The 21,836-nt window shown below is 43.9% G+C and overlaps 1 protein-coding gene across 1 annotated transcript in view; it reads right to left on the bottom strand.

The window, feature by feature from the left end:
* Window positions 1-1,353: 1,353 nt before the first annotated feature.
* LOC148522924 (membrane-spanning 4-domains subfamily A member 4A-like) overlaps window positions 1,354-21,836 on the bottom strand; it is a 40,148-nt gene continuing 19,665 nt past the window's right edge. The window contains exons 4-6 of the mRNA XM_088473564.1: window positions 14,079-14,231; window positions 8,603-8,725; window positions 1,354-3,739 (exon numbers count right to left, since the gene is read on the bottom strand). Coding sequence (XP_088329690.1) covers window positions 3,626-3,739; window positions 8,603-8,725; window positions 14,079-14,231 — 390 coding nt within the window. The 3' untranslated portion in view covers window positions 1,354-3,625. The remainder of the gene's footprint in view (window positions 3,740-8,602; window positions 8,726-14,078; window positions 14,232-21,836) is intronic.

The raw sequence follows: 21,836 nt of genomic DNA, 5'->3' as shown, positions 1-21,836 counted from the left end.
TTTACTTATGACACAGGCGCACGCTTGGCACTGCTTTTTTGATGCACGTGCGGCTACTGCGCACACAATTCACAAACACAGAAAAAAAAATGTTATTTGATTTGGAGTGTACTTTGGGGGTTACAGCACCCTTTAACGGTCAAGCCAGCCGGCCCTTTACTTATGACACAGGCGCACGCTTGGCACTACTTTGTTGATGCACGTGCGGCTACTGCGCACACAATTCACAAACACAGAAAAAAATATTTTTTTTTAGCACTTGGGGGGAGCACCCCCTGACGAACAGAGCACCCCCTGGACAACACTACAGCACCCCTTTAGGACTGGGACACTGCACAGGACTTTGGAGTGGACACAGCCCATATGGACAACTGACTGCACAACACAGTCCAGCCAGCCCCTATGGACTTTGAAGTAGTGGACACAGCCCCTATGGACAACAGCAGCACAGCGCAGCACAACACTACTCTGCACTACACTACACTACACAGCCCAGCCAGCCCTAACTCCCACCCTCCCTCTTCACTGTCCACAGCCGAGTGAGAAAATGGCGCCGACGTGGGTACCTTATATGGGATCCAAAACCCGCGAGACTCGGAAGGCGGGATGATGACGTTTTGCCTCGATTTCAGAATCCGAGTCAGGCGGGAAAAGTCGAGCCTGACTCGGATCGGGGGGGCTCGGGGGGGTTCGGATTTCAGAAATCCGAACCCGCTCACCCCTACTATGTATGTGTATATATGTGTGACTGTATAATTCATGTATGTATTTGTTTGACAGTATTCATGTATGTACTGTATATATGTGTGTGACTATGTATGTATGCATAATACCCACAGGACAGTCCTCAATTTAAGGAACTTTCTCACCTGATGTGTTAGGCTAGGGAAGTGATTTACACACCACCCACCCCCACCCTAGTGTGACATGAAATGGGGCTGTGATGTGTGGTTACAACCCTTTTCATGTGCTCGCCAAAGGCTTGCGCACAAGAACCCTATCCCCATATGCCAAATGATGCTCTTTAGGGTCTTAAGTGACCCGTGTACCCCAAAGCCTTAATCCAGCTCTGCTTTACACATATTACAATTTAATTAATAACATTTGATGCCAACCGCTGTCTGCACATATATCTTACTTTTACTCATATTTTACATGATATAATGACATCAGATGTTATTATGCCCTGATTATTCCCTGATTATTGGAAGGGAATTACATAATTAATAAATAAGACCCTTACATCTAGTGAAATTAGAGAATATACTATTATTATTATTATCTTTTATTTATATGGCGCCACAAGTGTTCCGCAGCGCCTTACAAAGTACATAAACAAGAAGGTGACCAGTGACTTACAGAACAATACAATACAGGACAAGGACATGGATAATATACATTGATACATTGGTGACCATAACACCCAGATAAGCAACAGAGCATAAGCACCAAGTGTTAGGTGCTCTAGTGGGGAGTAAGAAGTAGATGAAAATAAAGTAAGGAGAAGCACAAGAGGGTAGAGGGCCCTGCTCGCAAGAGCTTACATTCTAAAGGGGAGGGGCAGACAGACAGGCATGATACAGATGGGGTAGGCGGGGAGGAAGGAGCATGTATCAGCAAGTTAAGATGAGAGCTGGAGGCTATGATGAAGTTGTGGGTCTTGAAATCCCGTTTGAAGGATTGTAGAGAGTTGGAGAGTCTGATGGGGAGAGGGAGAGAGTTCCAAAGGAGGGGAGCAGCACGGACAAAATCTTGGAGGCAGGAGTGGGAGGAAGTAATCAGTTGGTAGGAGAAGCAGCGTGCATTTGTTGAACAAAGAGGGCGGACAGGAGAGTGAAGGGAGATGAGGTCACAGATGTAAATTGGAGAGGAGTATGTGAGGGCTTTGTAAGTGACTGTGAGAACCTTGAATTGGGTTCTGAAGAGGAAGGGGAGCCAGTGGAGGGCTTGTAGGAGAGGGGAGGCAGATATTGAGCATTTGGATAGAAAGATGGGTCGAGCAGCAGCATTGAGGGCAGACTGGAGAGGAGAGAGATGGGACTTGGGGAGCCAGATAGGAGAAGGTTACAGTAGTCCAATCTGGAGATGACCAGTGAGTGTATTAGGGTCTTAGTAGCATCCTGGGTGAGAAAGGGTCTGAACCTGGAAATATTTTTGAGAAGGAAATGGCAGGACTGCAAGAGGTGATGAATGTGTGGTTTCAAGGAGAGGGATGAGTCCAGGGTAACTCCAAGACAGCGCACTTTGGGGCTAGAGGAGATAGTTGTGCCATCAATTGATAAAGAAATACTAGTATATAAAACACTGGGAAATATCGTTATAACAGAGTGACAAAATAACAACTTATTAACAAACTGTCCATTAAGTTTCTATCTACAACTACTGTACCTGCTACAAAGGTTACATGCTTAATTAAGCAAACTACAGAGAAAGTCAAGAATTAATGGTAACTTTTAAAACACAGGCAGTCTCTACAATGTATTATATAATCTTCAAGCAGCAGTACATTAATCCTATATTACTTAATAAACTTTATACATATTAGAGGCTAATAAAATGTACAGTATATTATAATAATTTACATATTCTCAGTGGATGAAACATAGCTTTGTTTTTAATTCAAAATTTCCTAATCTTTTTCACACTTGTATTTGTCTTTTAATATTTTGCTTTTAATACTACAAAAAAAGTCTCAGATAATAGGAATGTTTTTTTTTGTTTTTTTAAATTAATAATTAAAGTATGTTGTTTTAACAGATAATCAAGTACCTGGTGCACTGCCACAAAATACTTCTTTTTGCATCTTTTTGTAATACTTGACTCAAGTCTGGCGGAAGAACATCCAAAATATTGAACAAACACTAATTACCTGCAAACAAGTAATAACTGGATAAAGGGACTATCATAATCACCGCAATAAAAATCCAGTGCCGTACTACTTTCCAATAGTTTCTGAATGATCAGAACAACTAAATTAAAATACTGGTAACAGTTTATCGGATAAGACGTTTTACAGCTTTGAGCGACATAGACACATGCCACATAAAATGGATCCACATAAGGAGGCTGAACTCAGGGTTAACCACTTAATAGGTTCAGTAAGAGTCTATAACCAACATTATGTACAGTATAACGGTGAATCAATACAATTAAGTGCTAGAAAAAGAAAAAGGCTACTTTAGACCGTGATTTCTTTCGAAAATTTTCTAATTTTTTTAGATAAAAATGACAGCCTTTGAGAAGCTCTTCAAGTGGATCAGGTTTTAACACTACTATTTTAACATATAATATATATATATATATGTATATATTTTTTTTTATATAATATTTATTATAAAACAAATTATGATTATCATGGCAACATTTTGTTTTCTTGAATTTTTTTACTTGTCCTTTACATGTTTAATTATCATTCCAAGATGTAATATTCCATTTGGTGACCGAGTGATGTGCTTTATAAAAGGTTACTTTCTTTATCCTTTTTGTTCATTAATTTCAAATCTTCAAAGATACCATCAGATCATTCCATCCCAGTGTGCTCCTCAATAAGGATAATATTTCTTTCGTCCTTTTTGTTTACTGACTTAACAATATGTAATACAAATATGAACTATAATTAAGGACATTAAAGCGCATTGATGTATTGGACTATACGTGTTGGCGACGGTGGTAACTGAGATGTAACTGGAGCTTTGGGAGGGTTCATGGAAACCATAGAATCATTCTGTATCACATACACCTGAAAGCAGAGATAAAAATACAGTAAAACATAAATAACTGTGGGCCTGATTCAGCAGCAGCACACGCAATTGCGTACGCAGATCGACCGATTGTTAGCCATTGTGCATACATAGAAGTCACACTGTGCAATCGCATTAGTGATCGCTGCTGCATCAGGCCCAATGTCAAAATAAACAAAATAATAATTAAAAATTGATTGTTTTCACAACACTGACTTGCGTTACTCTCTTAAAACAAAAATGATGTGTCTGTGTAGATATGGCACCATGTAGTGCATCTGTGGCTTCCAGGTTTTAAGATGATGCCTGCTTATCATCATGCCAGCAGCACAACGTGTTACCAGTTCCAGGATGGCAGTGAGTAGTGGTGGCATGAGCATAGGGTTGCTATATTATCCCTTTAAATTGCAGAGGTCATGTGGCTGATTAAAACTTGGTGAAATGCAGAAATGAAGTCAACCAAATAGAACCTGTATTTGTCCCTGATTAAAGGGATATTATAGCAACCCTATATGACAGGGGCGTTTTAAGAGAGGAGGGGGCCCGTGTGCATTCCCTGTGCAGGGCCCTCTCCTCTCTCCCAGGCAGCCGGCAGCCAACTGACGCGGCTGGCCGGCCAGCGCAGAAGCAGTAAACACTGGGCGCTAGAGAGTCTACTGTGCATGCGCAAAAGCCGTAAAAATGGCCACGGCGGCCTTTTTCCGGTGTTCTGTGCAGCGCTGACACTCGACGCAGGACCACGGACAGGTGAGTTTGAAATAATATGGGTGCAGGGTGTGCGTGCGAGGCCCCCCTGGACACGGGGGGCCCATGTGCCCCACACACCCTGCATCCATTATAGATACGCCCTTCCTGCTATATGAGCAGTACAATCAGAAATCACTAACCTAGCTTCTGTAGGCCAGCCATGCCCATACATTCCAGACTAAACGTCCTCACCACACCTTTACTGTACTCCCTACATCTGCACGCCCACTCCCTGCATATGCACGCCATTTCAGCCCCGGTCTCTGCCCCTAGCTGTACATTCGCCAAAAAAAGCCACAAATTGTACTCACATCTCACTCTGAATAAGGCCTAAAGGTCAGTAAGAGTACAGCATAGCGAATGGTCTAAATAACAGTTAGGGACAGTTTGGTGCACATTTTATATCCATTCCCCAAAAGGGGCATGGCCACCCATGAGGAATCCCATTCGCATCACTCCAGGGGCACGGCCAACATCCCCAGAGATGCTGGGCTGCCCCCGGAGACTAGTGTCTGCACTCTCTGTGACAAGAGCTGAGTGCTGGGGGAGAATGTCACACTGCAGCGCCCGTCTCCTGTCACTGAGGAGGAGCAGGCATTTTGGTGTCACCCCCTCCGAGGGTAACACCCAGGTCCAGCCCGCACACCCCGCACTCCCATAGCGATGCCACTGGTTAGGGAATATAAGGAGAAAATCTGTGTTGCATCTCTCAGCATGAGAAGATTGCTACATGTGCACAATTTACTAGTTTGAAAACTGTTTACCCATTTCTTTATTGTAGTTTTCAAAGACAGTTTGCAGTTATACTCTAATTAGAAGCAGCAGCTGAGGGTACTATACAAAATACTCAGTCTGTATTTAAAATTGGAGGATTTTTATAGGGTTGGGTATGGTATGCTGGCGCTAGAGTTGCCAACGCTTTGGATCCCGGTGGTCAGAATCCCAACACAGGCATCCCAACAGGGTTAGGATACCGACAATTGTTGGTCAGTATCCTAACCCTCCCCCACTCCCTACCCCTAACCCCCCGTGCCTAAACCTAACCTTTTCCCTAGTGCCTAAACCTAACCTCCCCCTCCCTGCACCCTTAACCTAACCTCCCCCTCCCTGCACCCTAAACCTAACCTCCCCCTCCCTACACCCTAAACCTAACCTCCCCCTCCCTGCACCCTAAACCTAACCTCCCCCTCCCTAAACCTAACCTCCCCCTCCCTGCACTCTAAACCTAACCTCCCCCGCCCTAAACCTAATCTCCCCCTCCCTGCACCCTAAACCTAACCTCCCCCTCCCTGCACCCTAAACCTAACCTCCCCCTCCCTAAACCTAACCTCCCCCTCCCTGCACCCTAAACCTAACCTCCCCCACCCTACACCCTAAACCTAACCTCCCCCTCCCTGCACCCTAAACCTAACCTCCCCCTCCCTAAACCCTAAACCTAACCTCCCCCTCCCTAAACCTAACCTCCCCCTCCCTGCACCCTAAACCTAACCTCCCCCTCCCTAAACCTAACCTCACCCTCCCTGCACCCTAAACCTAACCTCCCCCTCCCCGCACCCTAAACCTAACCCTTCTCCCTTAGTGCCTAGCACTAACCCTCATCCTAGTGCCTAACCCTCATCCCATAAGCTAACCCCCCCCTAACCACTTCTGGATGCTGGCGCCAGGATTCTGACAGGTGTCAGGATTTTGCCGCAGTCGGTAATATGGCTGTATTTTTATATACTATAGTGCCCGGATTCTACTATTGTACTAGTTTGAAACTATCCAGAAGTTGCCCCTGAGCAGGTGTATTTTATCATTTTTATACCTAATTGCTAAATGATGTGACTCGACAAAGTCTTATTTGCTACGCTTTATCCCCCCCATTTTACTTATTTATGTAACTTTTAAGTATCATTCCAATTCATCTACTTTGTAACACAAGAGATATGACTGATATCTCCTTGTTCCAGTCCTGCCGTGTTAATTTCCACATGTAGAAATTAGTCTATTCATGAACTAAATCAGAGATTTTCGGAAATTATGTAACTGTATACCATCCTCAGATGGCGTACAGCTCCCAAATGGCTTCATAAGCTGCTGTTTACATGGCAGTAGCTTGTGTAGCAGCTAGATATCTAGTTCTGCTTGCAGCTGCGGCTGTGAGCCCCTCTTCCATCCCCCCTTGCATCTGGTCCCTCCTACCGCTGCATTCTTCTCACTGCAAACTGCTTGGAGAGAAGCATCTCTGCACTCCCCATGTGTAGTCCACTTGCTGTCCCCGCTGCATGCATACATTAGTGAGATCCATGCATGCATCTTAGTGTAAAATGCTTGTTAAGAATTTTTTATTTTTTTTAAATGACGTGCGGTCCCCCCCTTAAAGCACCCCTTAAAGCACAACCAGCCGTCCATAGCCAGTCCTGGTTGTGTAAATACAGGGGACAAAAGACGTAGGGGTCCCCTGTATTTAGCGCAACCAGCATTGGGCTAAGCAAGCCAGTCCTGATTTTGGAAATACAGTGGACAAAATGAGTAGGGGTCCCCTGTACTTGCCATAACCAGCACTGGACTCTTTCTAGCAGGAGGGTAATGCCATAGCCAGGGGAGCCCTTTCACCGGGTCCCGCAGCCAAAGCATTACCCCTGACCGCTAGCCAGCCCAGGCTGGGGATCCCTGGGGAATTGGGGACCCCCTCTCCAGGGCATTTGTGTCAAATAGAATTGCTTATGCTAAAATCGAAAGCATGAAGCAGTTCTCTTCATTTGGGAATTTGAAGTTCGATTTTGAGTTAATTTTACATTCGATTTGCAAATCGAATGTTAGTAAATGAAGGGATCCTATATTTGACTATTGGAAAACATTGATGTTTTGCAGAAATTCGATTTGAAATTAAATTCAGTTTTCTGCTCGATTTGAAATTCGATTCGGGCTTTAGTAAGTTTCCAATATCAAAATCGAACCAAAATCGAATTGGAAATCGAACTGAATCAAAAATCAAACTTTAGTAAATATACCCCTGGTCTTTCTTTCTTGTGAATTCAGAGGCAAACTTTTGCCTCTGGTTACATTTTGTGCAGCTCCTTCTTTAAGAATCATGGAAATAATGTTGCCAAAATACAATTTTTATGTATCATGTGAGACTCAAATAAGGAGTAAATTATACTTTATGGTGAGTTTACAATACAAAAATAAAGGTTAGTTATTTGTCGAGAGAAACCATTTAACACTGCTGAGATTGTGGCCCGTATTCAATTAGAAGCTAAAAGTCGAGATCCGCTAAAAAGAATTGCCGATTCCAACTTTTCACCTGTCAGAAAAGTATCGCGGTATTAAATTCCATTAGCTTTTTCACGTACGCGAAAACGCAATGCAATCGGCGAAAAAGATTTGCCTATGAATAGGTGGTGAAAAAAAGTGCAAAATCGCTATTTAGGGGTGCAAACGTGGGGAAACCACTCTGTACTCTTGGGACAGCCCCCTAAGGATAACTGCGTAAAAAAAAAAAAAACTTAAAAATAATAGAAGAACACCCCAAAAAATGACTTAGAAAAAGGGGTGAAAAAGTGCCAAGTCAGGGTACAAACTTAAAAACTAGCGAAATAGACTTTAGGGGGTCTGCAAGTAGGAGTGAGGTGTTTTTTTTATTACAGGTGCATGCTTCAGGTGCGTGTTTTAAAACTTAACTTTAGTGGCTAGAAACCATGCTTGCACCCATTTTCAAGCACCTCAAATGTGACAAGAGTCTTAATGCTATTCTTCACCACTTGTGCAAAAGATGCTAATTAGAAGAAAATGACACCCCTTAAGTACCCCAAATAACTTTATTAGGGCTATTCGGGGGCATGTACATTGACCCCCAATGTTAGTGCATCTTTTAGGGGGTGTCAGGCTGATTTGTCCAATTCCGACAGCACTGGTTTGCATTCACGGGATTGCATTTTTGCGTGTTTTGGAATTGAATACGGCAGGTATGCGCGCGATAAGTTTCCACGGCTAAAATACGCGATGTAGGCAAGGAGTCTGGCAGGCGAAAAAGTATGGCGGGTGCGAAACTAATTGAATACCACCCTGTGTGTGATGACTTACAATATCAATTTCACAGTGTTAATAGAGCTGTCATATTAGTCCTTTACCTGGGTAACATTTGCTGGTAAATGAGATAGGGAACGACATCCAAAGATGGAAATAGAAATGGTGATACAAAACAGCAGCAGAGTTATCCCAAGGAGAAAGGAATAACAAACTCGTCCAATGATCTGTGAAGACAAAATAAACATTTGAACATTTTAATGTGTACTTAATGGAAATCCAACAACGTGACAGGTTTTCAGTTTTACACATTCTCTGCCTGTGACACCGTGTAAGTCGTCCATGTTGTTCACAAAATGATGTTTGTTGACACCTTAGGCACCTGGTGTATGGTTCAGCTTGTACTTACACTTATGTGATACGTTTGTGGCCAGCACAATTGTGTTTTGCTATTTTTGTACAGAGGTTATGCTTTGAAGCTTGTGAATGTACTTGATGATTTGACCTCTTCACAACAACTTTTCTATTCATCATTATGAGATTGATATTTATATTACACTACAGGGTCTATGTACTAAGCTTTGGAGAGAAAGAAAGTGGATGGCTATAAAGTACCAACCAATCAGCTCCTAACCATCATTTTTCAAACACAGCTGTGACAGTTAGGAAAAACCATCATTTTTCAAACACAGCCGTGACAGTTAGGAGCTGGTTGGTTGGTTCTTTATCTCCATCCACTTTGTAAATAGACACTCTCTCAGTTGAATGACTAGTTTTCTGCACTCAGATCAGGCTACCTACACACTAGGTTGAGGAAGTAATTATTCTAGACCAGTGGTGGCCAACCTGTGGCTCTTGAGCCACATGCGGCTCTTCCATTGTCCTGATGCGGCTCCCCTGACTGACACTGACGCGTGTGTAGAATGTGAAAATCGGCCAGCTACAAGCGAACGCATCCTAGCGAGCGGGTCTGAATCAGGTCCAGAGTGAGGAAGAGTAGAGCAGCGGGGACACTGAGAAGAGAATGATGGCAGGGAGCGCAGAGAGTTTGGACACTGGGAAGAGGATGTGGGAGAGGAGTGCTGGATGCTGGGGAGAGGATGTCGGCACGGAGCGGGGACACTGGGAAGAGGATGTGGGAGAGGAGTGCTGGATGCTGGGGAGAGGATGCCGGCACGGAGCGGGGACACTGGGAAGAGGATGCGGGAGAGGAGTGCTGGATGCTGGGGAGAGGATGCCGGCACGGAGCGGGGACACTGGGGAGAGGAAGCAGGCGGGGAGTGCTGGATGCTGGGGAGAGGATGCCGGCACGGAGCGGGGACACTGGGAAGAGGATGCGGGAGAGGAGTGCGGGATGCTGGGGAGAGGATGCCGGCACGGAGCGGGGACACTGGGAAGAGGATGCGGGAGAGGAGTGCTGGATGCTGGGGAGAGGATGTCGGCACGGAGCGGGGACACTGGGGAGAGGATGCGGGAGAGGAGTGCTGGATGCTGGGGAGAGGATGTCGGCACGGAGCGGGGACACTGGGGAGAGGATGCGGGAGAGGAGTGCTGGATGCTGGGGAGAGGATGCCGGCACGGAGTGGGGACACTGGGGAGAGGAAGCAGGCGGGGAGTGCTGGATGCTGGGGAGAGGATGCCGGCACGGAGCGGGGACACTGGGAAGAGGATACGGGAGAGGAGTGCTGGATGCTGGGGAGAGGATGCCGGCACGGAGCGGGGACACTGGGAAGAGGATGCGGGAGAGGAGAGCTGGATGCTGGGGAGAGGATGTCGGCACTGAGCGGGGACACTGGGAAGAAGATGCGGGAGAGGAGTGCTGGATGCTGGGGAGAGGATGTCGGCACGGAGCGGGGACACTGGGAAGAGGATGCGGGAGAGGAGTGCTGGATGCTGGGGAGAGGATGCCGGCACGGAGCGGGGACACTGGGAAGAAGATGCGGGAGAGGAGTGCTGGATGCTGGGGAGAGGATGCCGGCACGGAGCGGGGACACTGGGCAAAGGATGCAGGAAGGAAGCGGGCACCTGGCAGAGGATGTGGGGAGGGAAGGGGGACATTGGGGAGAAAGGGACAGGGGGACAGATCCCTGCACTCAGTGTCGGCTCACGGCTGTCAGATGCGGCTGGCAAATGCAGTTAGTAGGAGGAAAGCGCAGGTGAAGGAGAAAAGTTTCACATTTCCAAAAAGCTGACTCCGCAGAGAGAAAGAGCAGCCTTTCAGAAGTGATTCTTTTGTTAAAGAGGCAAGATCTTAATTGCAGCGAGTTCAAAACATAAATATCACTGATGATATTTTCATCATGATAAATAGGCCCCTAAAGCTTCTAACACAGAAAAGTGGAGGTGTTGCCCTTAGCTACCAATCACATTCAGTCTATCATATTCTATAATGCAATAGAGAAATTATAGCTAACATCTAATTGGCTATTTTATGAGCAATACTTCCAATTTTCATTTCTAATGGTCTATTCATCATCAGGGGCTGGAATTAAGTATCCAACATGCCGTGAATTGTGGCAGCGAATACTTAAGAAGACTATTAGATGAACTGTTATTGAATATTATTATTGAATATTATTTCTTACTTAGTTGAACATTCAAATCAATATTGTGTGCCAAAAGGCTCAAGGGCAGATGTACTAAGCTCTAGAAAGTGATAAACTGGAGAGTGATAAACTACCAACCAATTAACTGTAATTTTTCAAACACAGCCTGTGACATGACAGTTAGGAGCTGGGTGAGTGGCAGTTTATCACTCTCCAATTTATCACTTTCTAGAGCTTAATCCATCTCCCCCTCAAAATGTATTTACTAAGAGTCAGATGCTAAAACCTGGCACTTCCGATCTTGTTTATGCCCTATATTTGAAAAGGCAATGCTTTTACTAGCCAAATTTTGCTAGTAAAATCATCGTCACGCAATAGTGATTTGAGTTTTTAACTCAGTAAGAAATAATATTCAATAATAATATTCAATAACAGTGAGGAGAGGCGAGTGGGCTGTGGTGGGGGCGGGGCTGGAAGATCTGCGTCATTAGACTCCGCCCCCTCGCAGGTAAAATGCTGCAAAGCGCACTTCTATGTAAAGGGGTGGGGCCAATATAATGTAATTATCAAGGAAACATGACATATTGGCCCCGCCACCGCCTCATGGACTGCAGTTCCTGGCATTATTCTCTCCTTCACTAGGAAGTGGCCCGGATGTGATAGAAACACCCACTATTCCAAGAGCCTGGGGGAGGCTCTGATAATGTGGTATTCTCCTGCAGGTTCCAGTAGAGTAGGTAAGTATGTACTAACTAAGGGCGTTTTAAGAGGGTAGGGGGTGTCCGTATGCAGACTCAGTGTGCGCCCCATCCTCTCTCAAGCGGTGCCACTGCCGCAGAGGCCGGCGGGTGCTGCAGTAGATTCTGGCTTAGTGAGAGTCACTGGGAAAATGGCCGCCGCCATTTTCCCAGTGAGGTTTACTGCTCTGCAGCACTGACCCGGCACTGCAGAGCAGCACTCTGGAGACATTGGATAGTTAAGTACAGTATAAAGAATATATGGGTGCAGGGTGTGCGGTGTGGGCCCCCTGGACCCAGGGGCCCGTGTGCACAGCACACCCTGCACCCATTTTAGATATGCCCCTGGTACTAACACCTTCCCTAATACATTTCCAAAATTGAGTTAGATTGCTTATGCTGGGCATACACGGCCAGATAAAATTTCTGTCAGACCGACAGACATTTTATCTGGCAGCCTATCAGCCGCAAATGTCGCCGGCATACACTGTGAGAGAAATCTCACAGTGTATCAGCCCGACATCCGCGCTCCGCCCCCGGGGGAGGAGACATTTCCCTGTTCCTTCCATAGGAAGGAACACAGGAAATGTCTGTCTGTCGGCCGCGGCTGGGCATACACTGCCCGATACGGCCGACAGTTTACCGGGTAAATATCGCATCGGACGAGCATGCTGGACAATCCGGCATGCCCGACCGAGCAATATTTAACCCTCGGTTGCCCGCACACACTACAATTATTGGGGCGATCCGCCGATATCAGGCGGATCGCCCCGATAATTGTAGCGTGTATGGCCAGGTTTAGCTGGAATGTGCCTAATGAAGACATTGTAACAATAAGTGAATCTACAATGAGATAGACACCTTAAATGTAAGTAAAAAGGAGGTAGATTGCTTGAGCAGGGACATGGACTGCAGTGTAGCCTGTGCAAATATCACTTGGGTCTGTGTAAATAGCAAACCACAGCTTCACCTTGTATTCTAACAATGATATTGGTAAGGTGCCTACACACAATTTTTTGCATGATTTGGCCGATTCTGACGCACTGGAACGACAAATCGTGCAGTATACACTAACGATAATGATGCTGATGCGCGGTCCCGCTGGTCGTTTGCCGTATCCTCAGATCTTACCTACATGCAGTAAGATCCCGCAATCTTATTAACGACGTACTGAAAATCATTAAGGACGCACAATAGGTCGTTGGTCAGATTGCACAATTTAAGTATGATATCGTATGTCTGGGAGTGCCGGGGAACTAAAGAAAAAAAAATGGAGGATCAACCTCTTAGATGTTTAATCTCCGTCCTATTTTAGATGATTTTTGTTTTATAACATGTTACCGATCTCTTTGGTAATGTTTTCTATTGGTTTGTATTATTTTATATATATATTAACATCTTGATGTATGGTCACTTTATCCATCTATTATAATATAATGTTGTTATGCTGATCATGTTTGTACTATCGTGGTTGATCAACCTTAATAAAAATCTTTCATTTAAAAAAAAAAAAAGTCTGCAGATTACTACTATTTGTTTGTCTTTGCCTTCTAACCAAAGAACCAGGCACCAATGTGATCTAGACGCTCAGCCCAAGCTACAAACAGGTAGATCTGAGGTCACGTTGAACAGTTATACTGTTACTCAATGCTTGGTCTATGTTCCTAAGATAGGAATGTGACATTTTGTACAAAAGATAAATACAAAATGCATAAATACATTCCTAAAAGCTATATGTGAGCATAAATATATTTAGCACAATTTGATATACAGGTTGAGTCTCCCATATATAAAATGCTTGGGACCAGAGGTATTTTGGATATCAGAATATTCCGCATTTTGGAATATTTGCATACCATAATGAGATATCTTGGGGATGGGACATAAATCTAAACACAGAATGCTTTTATGTTTTCTATACACACAGCCTACAGGTAATTTTATACAATATTTTTAATTATTTTGTGGTTCAAATAAAAGTTTGTGCACATACATGAAATTCATTTATGTTTCATACACACCTTATACACAGAGCCTGAAGGTAATTTTATACCATATTTTTAATAATTTGTGCCTTAATTAAAGTTTGTGTACATTAAAACACCAGAAAGCAAACGTTTCATTATCTCAGTCATGCTCAAAAAATTCTGTATTTCAGAATATTCCTCATTTCAGAATATTTGGATATGGGAGACTCAACCAGTATTGAAGATTAATGATTACCTTATTTTTTAAGGTAAAATTTTATTATACTATACAGCAAGACATCATCCCTTAAACATTTACATACTACTTACGAGTTGTACCCGGCATCTGTTGTACAAGTCGGCATTGCCATTTGGAGTATAATAGTAATTACAGCGAATTATTGCCAGGTCAATGCCACTTAGGATCAATACAACACAACTGACCATTGTGCTGATGATGTTCATGGAGAGGGAGCCTTTTACCTGTATAGAGATAAAAGGAAAAACAATTAACAGCATTTATTACAGTACAGGTTCTCCCAACAGTCCCTACATTCCACAGAAGAGCCCTAATGTTACCCTATAGTCTCATATATTCCACAATTACTGGATATATGGATATATTAAGGATACCAATGGCAGTGTCACAACTCTCGGATGATTAATGGACACTGGCCCTCATTCAGAGCCACTCGCTATTTGCGGTCATTCGTTCTAAAACAAGGGGTGGCTATTCAAATGAACCGTTCGCTGTTTGCGGTCTGTTCACGCCTCTAGGTCTGAACGAGCAAACAAAACTTGCGTTCGTTTTTTTGAAAAATACGCCCCCTGGCCGCTCGCATCCTACGTCATGTCCGCTATTTATTAGATTAATCGAGTACATCGACCAGGGTATGAACTGCTCGCTATTCTTGTGGTTGGTTTTTGCTACCACAATTTTGCGAGCAGTTCTGGCTATAAAAGAACCCAGTGACGTGGTCCATGACGCTGCTGTTTTAAATATGCACACCCATAAAACGCCCGTTTTGACCTTTAAGCACGCCTGCGATCGGATCTCCACTCCCCGTTTTCAAGCACCTTCCCCTGTTACCACCCACATACGCCTCTTTCTGTCACTCAAAATAGCAGGCATTCGCTATTTTGCGAGCACATGAATTTCGGCCGCACTGAGTGGTTCGCGCATGCGTATAACGATCCGTACGCATGCGCAGTTGGGCAAACATCGCTCTGAGCGAACGAGCAGCCACTTGCATCCGGCTCTGAATCAGGGCCACAGCCCGTATTTTGGGAATTGACAAGACCTATTTCCGAGGCGCAGAGTCTAATGTGCTGACGGTGTTCACCAGGGACCCTCGCAAGAGGGTATGGACTTAGCTGCGTCCGACACACAGGTCGCGGCCCTCAGAATAGGTTCCCCTATACAGCTGCTGGTGTACTCTGGATGTAATGGAGAAGATTCTCAGCGTAGTCAACAGGCCGGGTCAGAACCAAACGGACAACAAGGTACCGGGGAGCAGACGTGTGCAGGTCGCAGAGGATAGCCAAGGTCAGAACCAGATAACCAAAGGCAGTACCAGGGATTAGACAGAAGCAGATCAGAAACAAGCCAGGGTCAGGAACAGGTTTGCAGAGGCTGATTGCAGGAATCCTCTGATCAGTGCAACTGGTGATTGCACTGAGCTGGAATACAGCAGCACACAATCAGGACACAGGAACTGTAGATATAGAGCTAGGTAGCAGTGATGGTTTTCTGCACAAAGGAGCCACAGGATAGAACTTAACACTAGAAAGTAACTCTTTGCTCTGGCACCAGTGTGAGTTCTCATAGGGCATATGAATCTGCTGCCAGTCCCTGATAGGCTGCTGAGGTCAGCTGAGTCAGGAGCACTCTCACTGGTAGAATGCTAGCAGCTGACATAGGCCCTGATTCAGAGCCGGATGCTCTGACCAGAGCGCTCGCTCTGAATCAGGGCCGTCCTATTTAAATGTGGAGCGGCCTTTTGGACGCTCGCATAGCTGTGGGTTACCACCCACAGCTTATGCGAGCGTCCATGATGATGGTCGCGATGGTCAAGACCATCGCGACCATCGGGCTTGTGACGAGACCCTGCGGTAGGGTCACGCTGCCGCAAGCCCTGGAGTGATTTTGGCTCTATCAGAGCCCAAATCGCTCCCACTGACATCACTAGTGATGTCAGTGGGGCCGGACCCAGACAGTAGGCGTTCCCATGGGAACGCCTCCGTCTGGTAGCCACGCCCCCGGCACGCTCACCAAAGGGGGCATGCTGTCAGTCACCATCGACAGCACGCCCCCTTTGGTGCGAGACCTGGAGCGACAGCTTGGCTGTTGCTGTCCGGGTCTCGCGCATGCGCACAACCCGCTTACGAGCGTCCTGCGCTCGCGAGCGGGTCTGAATGAGACCCATAGTGCATGATGGTGATGTCAGTGCATGATTCTCGAACAAGGTCAGGCAGAAATCCTGACCTGCAGCAAATGGTAATATAAGTCACACAATTTGAGCAGAGTGTGACATTACCCCCATCCTAACGGGTGGCCTCCAGACACCCCTATGACTTGGGAAAAAAAACTTGAATTGATCTCTGAAGATCAACAACACTCTTCATTGGAGAAGCAGAAACCATGGTAGCAATTAATGCTTTCAATGAATCTTCTTGCCCTTTCAGGAACGTCTTGATCCACTCGGAAGAGACAAAATCTCTGGGTCAACAAAAACTTATTTTCTAAACATAGGACCTCCAGGGAAAAGTGCTTCATCCGTTACAGGATCAGAATCAGAATCAGAATCCAAGTCTAGAGTCAGAATCAATTTTTTTTCTTGGAAACAGCACCAGAAGTGGAGGACCAGGATACCCAGAGGAGCTTTCATGGAGAGGGGCCAAGGAAGTGACCCCAAGTCTCAATACCGCAGGCTGTGGACCTTGTGCTGATCTTGAGGCTTTTGGAGCAAACCTTTGCAGTAACGCATGCCGTAGACCTTGTGCTGATCTCAATGCTTTTGGAGCAAACCTTTGCAGTACTGCTTCAGTGAAAGCTGAGAGATCTTCTAAAATGGGATCCTTGGTCTCTATGAGTGGATTAGCCCAGTCCAAAGCTTTGCCCCTAAAGGCCAAAAGGAATTATTTTACCACATTGGCAGGAGTAAGTGAAGGCAACAATCCGGAATCCACATCGGAAAGATATTGGCGTGCCAAGGTGTAAAATTGATCTAAATCTCCATCAAAGTAAACGGATAGTCGATCATCCACCGAACGTCTTAGCAGAGATTCAGTTGAAGGGCCACTGCAGCAGGAATTAAATTGATCTGTAAGAACTCTAAGCCCTTTTTGGAACCAGGAGACGGAGGGCTCTCACTTGGCTAAATAGGTAGAACCGGATTTGGATTGGAGACACTTAAACTGTCAGGTATCGTAGAGGTCAAAACCGGATTAAGACCGGACGTACTGGAACTGGATAGAACAGGAAGTTTAGATGACCCTTTCTGAGTCTGCCATTGGTCTTAGACCCCTTGAATAATTTCTGTTCCTTCTCTCTTTCCTCCTAATGTTTTACATGCTTCAGATTCCTCCACTTGTCCTAGTTTATTCATTTTTAGAATATATATACATGCAACTATATTCTGGATCTTTGCAATTCATGGAGATTAGGACCTGTATGTGCAATCAATTTGATTGCATTTTTGTGTGCCTATTGGTGCATCTCTTTTTTATATATTTATATACCTATGTCACTGTAGTATTCTATTCCATTTAGGTTTAGCCTATTTTTATTTTTTAGCTGGTAATGATCACTACTAGATCCTACTATTAGACCATTGGATCCAATAACTACCATTATTCATCACACTAGGACTTTGTTCCTATGGTCAGTTTTCTTCCTTATTCATGTAGACATTTATACATATTTGTGTGCAGGTGTGCGCGTGTGTGTATGTTTATCATGTGAATGGGATACTATGTACGTGTGTGTATGTATGTTTATGTATATGTATATGTGTACTGTACACGTGTGTATGTATGTATTAATATATATGTGTGTGTGTATGTGTATATATATATATATATATATATGTATACATATATATATACAGTCAGGTCCATAAATATTGGGACATTGACAGAATTTTCATATTTTGGCCTCTATTCACCACCACAATGGCTTTGAAATGGAACAAACAAGATGTGATTTAACTGCAGACTTTCAGATTTAATTTGAGGGCAATTACATCCAAATCAGGTGATCGGTGTAAGAATTACAACTGTTTCTATATGTGCCTCCCACTTTTAAAGGGGCCAAAAGTAATGGGACAAACTAAACAATCCTAAATCTAACTTTCACTTTTTAATACTTTGTTGCAAATCCTTTGCAGGCAATTACAGCCTGAAGTCTGGAACGCATAGACATCACCAGACGCTGGGTTTCATCCCTGGTGATGCTCTGCCAGGCCTCTATTGCAAATGTCTTCAGTTCCTGCTTGTTCTTGGGGCATTTTCCCTTCAGTTTTGTCTTCATCAAGTGAAATGCATGCTCAATCAGATTCAGGTCAGGGGATTGACTTGGCCATTGCATAACATTCCACTTTTTAGCCTTAAAAAACTCTTTGGTTGCTTTTGCAGTATGCTTTGGGTCATTGTCCATCTGCACTGTGAAGCACCGTCCAAAGAGTTCTGAAGCATTTGACTGAATATGAGCATATAATATTGTCCGAAACACTTCAGAATTCATTCTGTTGCTTTTGTCAGCAGTTACATCATCAATAAATACAAGGGAACCAGTTCCATTGGCAGTCATACATGCCCATGCCACGACACTACCACCACCATGCTTCACTGATGAAGTGGTATGTTTTGGATCATGAGCAGGTCCTTTCCTTCTCTTCTTTTCCCATCACTCTGGTACAAGTTGATCTTTGTCTCATCTGTCCATAGGATGTTGTTCCAGAACTGTAATGGCTTTTTTAGATGTTGTTTGGCAAACTCTAATCTGGTCTTCCTGTTTTTGAGGCTGACCAATGGTTTACATCTTGTGGTGAACCCTCTATATTCACTCTTGTGAAGTCTTCTCTTGATTGTTGACTTTGACACATATACATCTACCTCCTGGAGAGTGTTCTTGATTTGGCCAACTGTTGTGAAGGGGTTTTTCTTCACCAGGGATATAATTCTTCTGTCATCCACCACAGTTATTTTCCGTGGTCTTCCAGGTCTTTTGGTGTTGCTGAGCTCTCCAGTGCGTTCTTTCTTTTTAAGAATGTTCCAAACAGTTGATTTGGCCACACCTAATGTTTTTGCTATCTCTCTGATGGGTTTGTTTTGATTTTTCAGCCTAATGATGACTTGCTTCACTGATAATGACAGCTCTTTGGATCTCATATTGAGAGTTGACAGCAACTGATTCCAAATGCAAATGTCACACCTAGAATCAACTCCAGACCTTTTACCTGCTTAATTGATAATGAAATAACGAGGGAATAGCCCACACCTGTCCATGAAATAGCTTTTGAGTTGATAGTCCCATTACCTTTGGCCCCTTAAAAAGTGGGAGGCACATATTGAAAGTGTTGTAATTCCTACACCATTCACCCGATTTGGATGTAATTACCCTCAAATTAAATCTGAAAGTCTGCAGTTAAAGCACATCTTGTTTGTTTCATTTCAAAACCATTGTGGTGGTGAATAGAGGCCAAAATCTGAAAATTCTGTCAATGTCCCAATATTTATGGACCTGACTGTATGTATATGTATATATATATGTGTATGTATATGTATGTTATATGTGTGCGTGTATGTACTCGTGTGGGTATGCACAGTTATATGTAAGTGTGGTTTAGTCTACACACACATAGAAGAATATATATATGTATATACAGTATATTTTTTTTGTTTGTTTTGTTTAGTATTTTTCTATTTGGGACCATCACCTATTCATCCAATATAGATTCATGTATTTATTTATTTTTAGTAGAATTTGGGTGTTTTTTTGTCTCCTGACCATGATGATTCCTGTCAATCCTTGGTTTTGATGATTCAATATAATAACATCAATATCGATGTTTTTTTAGGATAATTGTTAATGCCTTAAATATATAAGTGTGCACTGATATTGTTAATCCATTATTGGAATATAATGGGCGTCTTCTGTCTCCTGATTATGATAATTTTTAGTTTTGATGATTAGCTATTAATAACATCGATATTATATCGATGTTCTTCTAGAATAATCGTTAATGTTTCTATATTAATACATTTTTAAATATTTTGTATTACACTGTTTATTCATGATATGTATTGATATTATTTATTCATAATACAATGTTTTTATATATTATAAATTAAATTTTATTTTATGTGAGTTTAGATTTATAAATCAATCCATTCATGTTTCCATTTAGATTAATATATTATATACGTATTTATTATATATTTTCTTTCTTTTATTATTGATTTTTGTCTATACTATTACTTACATGTATGTATATACACTTGTTTTTTTATTTTTTTTTATTTTTTAATCCAATGAGCAATCAATTGACACACTGCTTTGAGCTCTTGGGATTTGTTTATTTATTTATTTTTTTTGTTCACATATCTGTTTTCAATTAAATTGATGAGATATGCAATGCTCCCTATATAAGGGAGGGACTTCTACCATGGGCACCTAGCTTGAAAAAGTCTCGAGATCGGGACGAAACGCGTAGCTGCCCAGTTTTTGCTCCACTATTGTTGCCGTACCGGTCCTAACATCAACCTGCCAGTCTGTCCAAAGCACCCACTGCCTTTCCATCTCCTGGATACTATTAAGTCGCGGCCAACGGACAACAAGGTACCAGGGAGCAGACGTGTGCAGGTCGCAGAGGATAGCCACTGTCAGAACCAGATAATGAAAGGCAGTACCAGGGATTAGACAGAAGCAGGTCAGAAACAAGCCAGGGACAGGAACAGGTTTGCAGAGGCTGATTGCAGGAATCCTCTGATCAGTGCAGCTGGTGATTGCACTGAGCTGGAATACTGCAGCACACAATCAGGACACAGGAACTGTAGATATAGAGCCAGGTAGCAGTGATAGTTTTCTGCACAAAGGAGCCACAGGATAGAACTTAACACTAGAAAGTAACTCTTTTCTCTCGCACCAGTGGGAGTTCCCACAGGGGATATGAATCTGCTGCCAGTCCCTGATAGGCTGCTGAGGTCAGCAGAGGCAGGAGCACTCCCACTGGTAGAATGCTAGCAGCTGACATAGTACATAATGTGATGTCAGTGCATGGTTCTCGAACAAGGTCAGGCAGAAATCCTGACCTGCAGCAAATGATAATATAAATCACAGAATTTGAGCAGAGTGTGACAGGCAGATTATAATAAGGATATAGGCCCTCATTCAGAGCCGTTCGCTATTTGCGGTCGTTCGTTTAAAAACAAGGGGTGGCTATTCAAATGATCCGTACGCACATTGCAGTCTGTTCACACCTCTAAGCCTGAACGAACGAGCAAAACATACGCTCGTTTATTTGTTAAAAACGCCCCCTGGCCGCTCGCACCATACGTCATGTCCGCTATTTATTAGATTAATCGAGTACATCGACCAGCGTATGAACTGCTCGCTATTCTTGTGGTTGGTGTTTGCTACCACAAATTTGCGAGCAGTTCTGGCTATAAAATAACCCAGTGACGTGGTCATTGACGCTGTTGTTTTAAATATACACACCCATAAAACGCCCGTTTTGACCTTTAAGCACGCCTGCGTTCGGATCTCCACTCCCCATTTTCAAGCACCTTCCCCTGTTACCACCCACATACGCCTCATTCTGTCACTCAAAATAGCAGGCACTCGCTATATAGCGTACAAACGATTTTCGGCCGCACTGACTGGTTCGCGCATGCGTACTAAAAAGCGTACGCATGCGCAGATGTGCAAACATCGCTCGGAACGAGCGTACTGCCGCTAACGAGCGGCTCTGAATGAGGGCCATAGTTACCTTGCTGACGGACTGGATTTCGACTATTGAAATTCCGGAGTCCCGACCCGGGACTAAACATAGGCACCTAAATCCTGACGCCAGTTTAGATACCGAC

This window comes from Taudactylus pleione, unplaced genomic scaffold (genome assembly GCF_031769625.1).
Source record: "Taudactylus pleione unplaced genomic scaffold, aTauple2 ptg000136l, whole genome shotgun sequence".
Classification (NCBI taxonomy): Eukaryota; Metazoa; Chordata; class Amphibia; order Anura; family Myobatrachidae; genus Taudactylus; species Taudactylus pleione.
The sequence above is the reverse complement of the archived record's forward strand: the minus strand, read 5'-3'. Positions and strand labels throughout refer to the sequence as shown.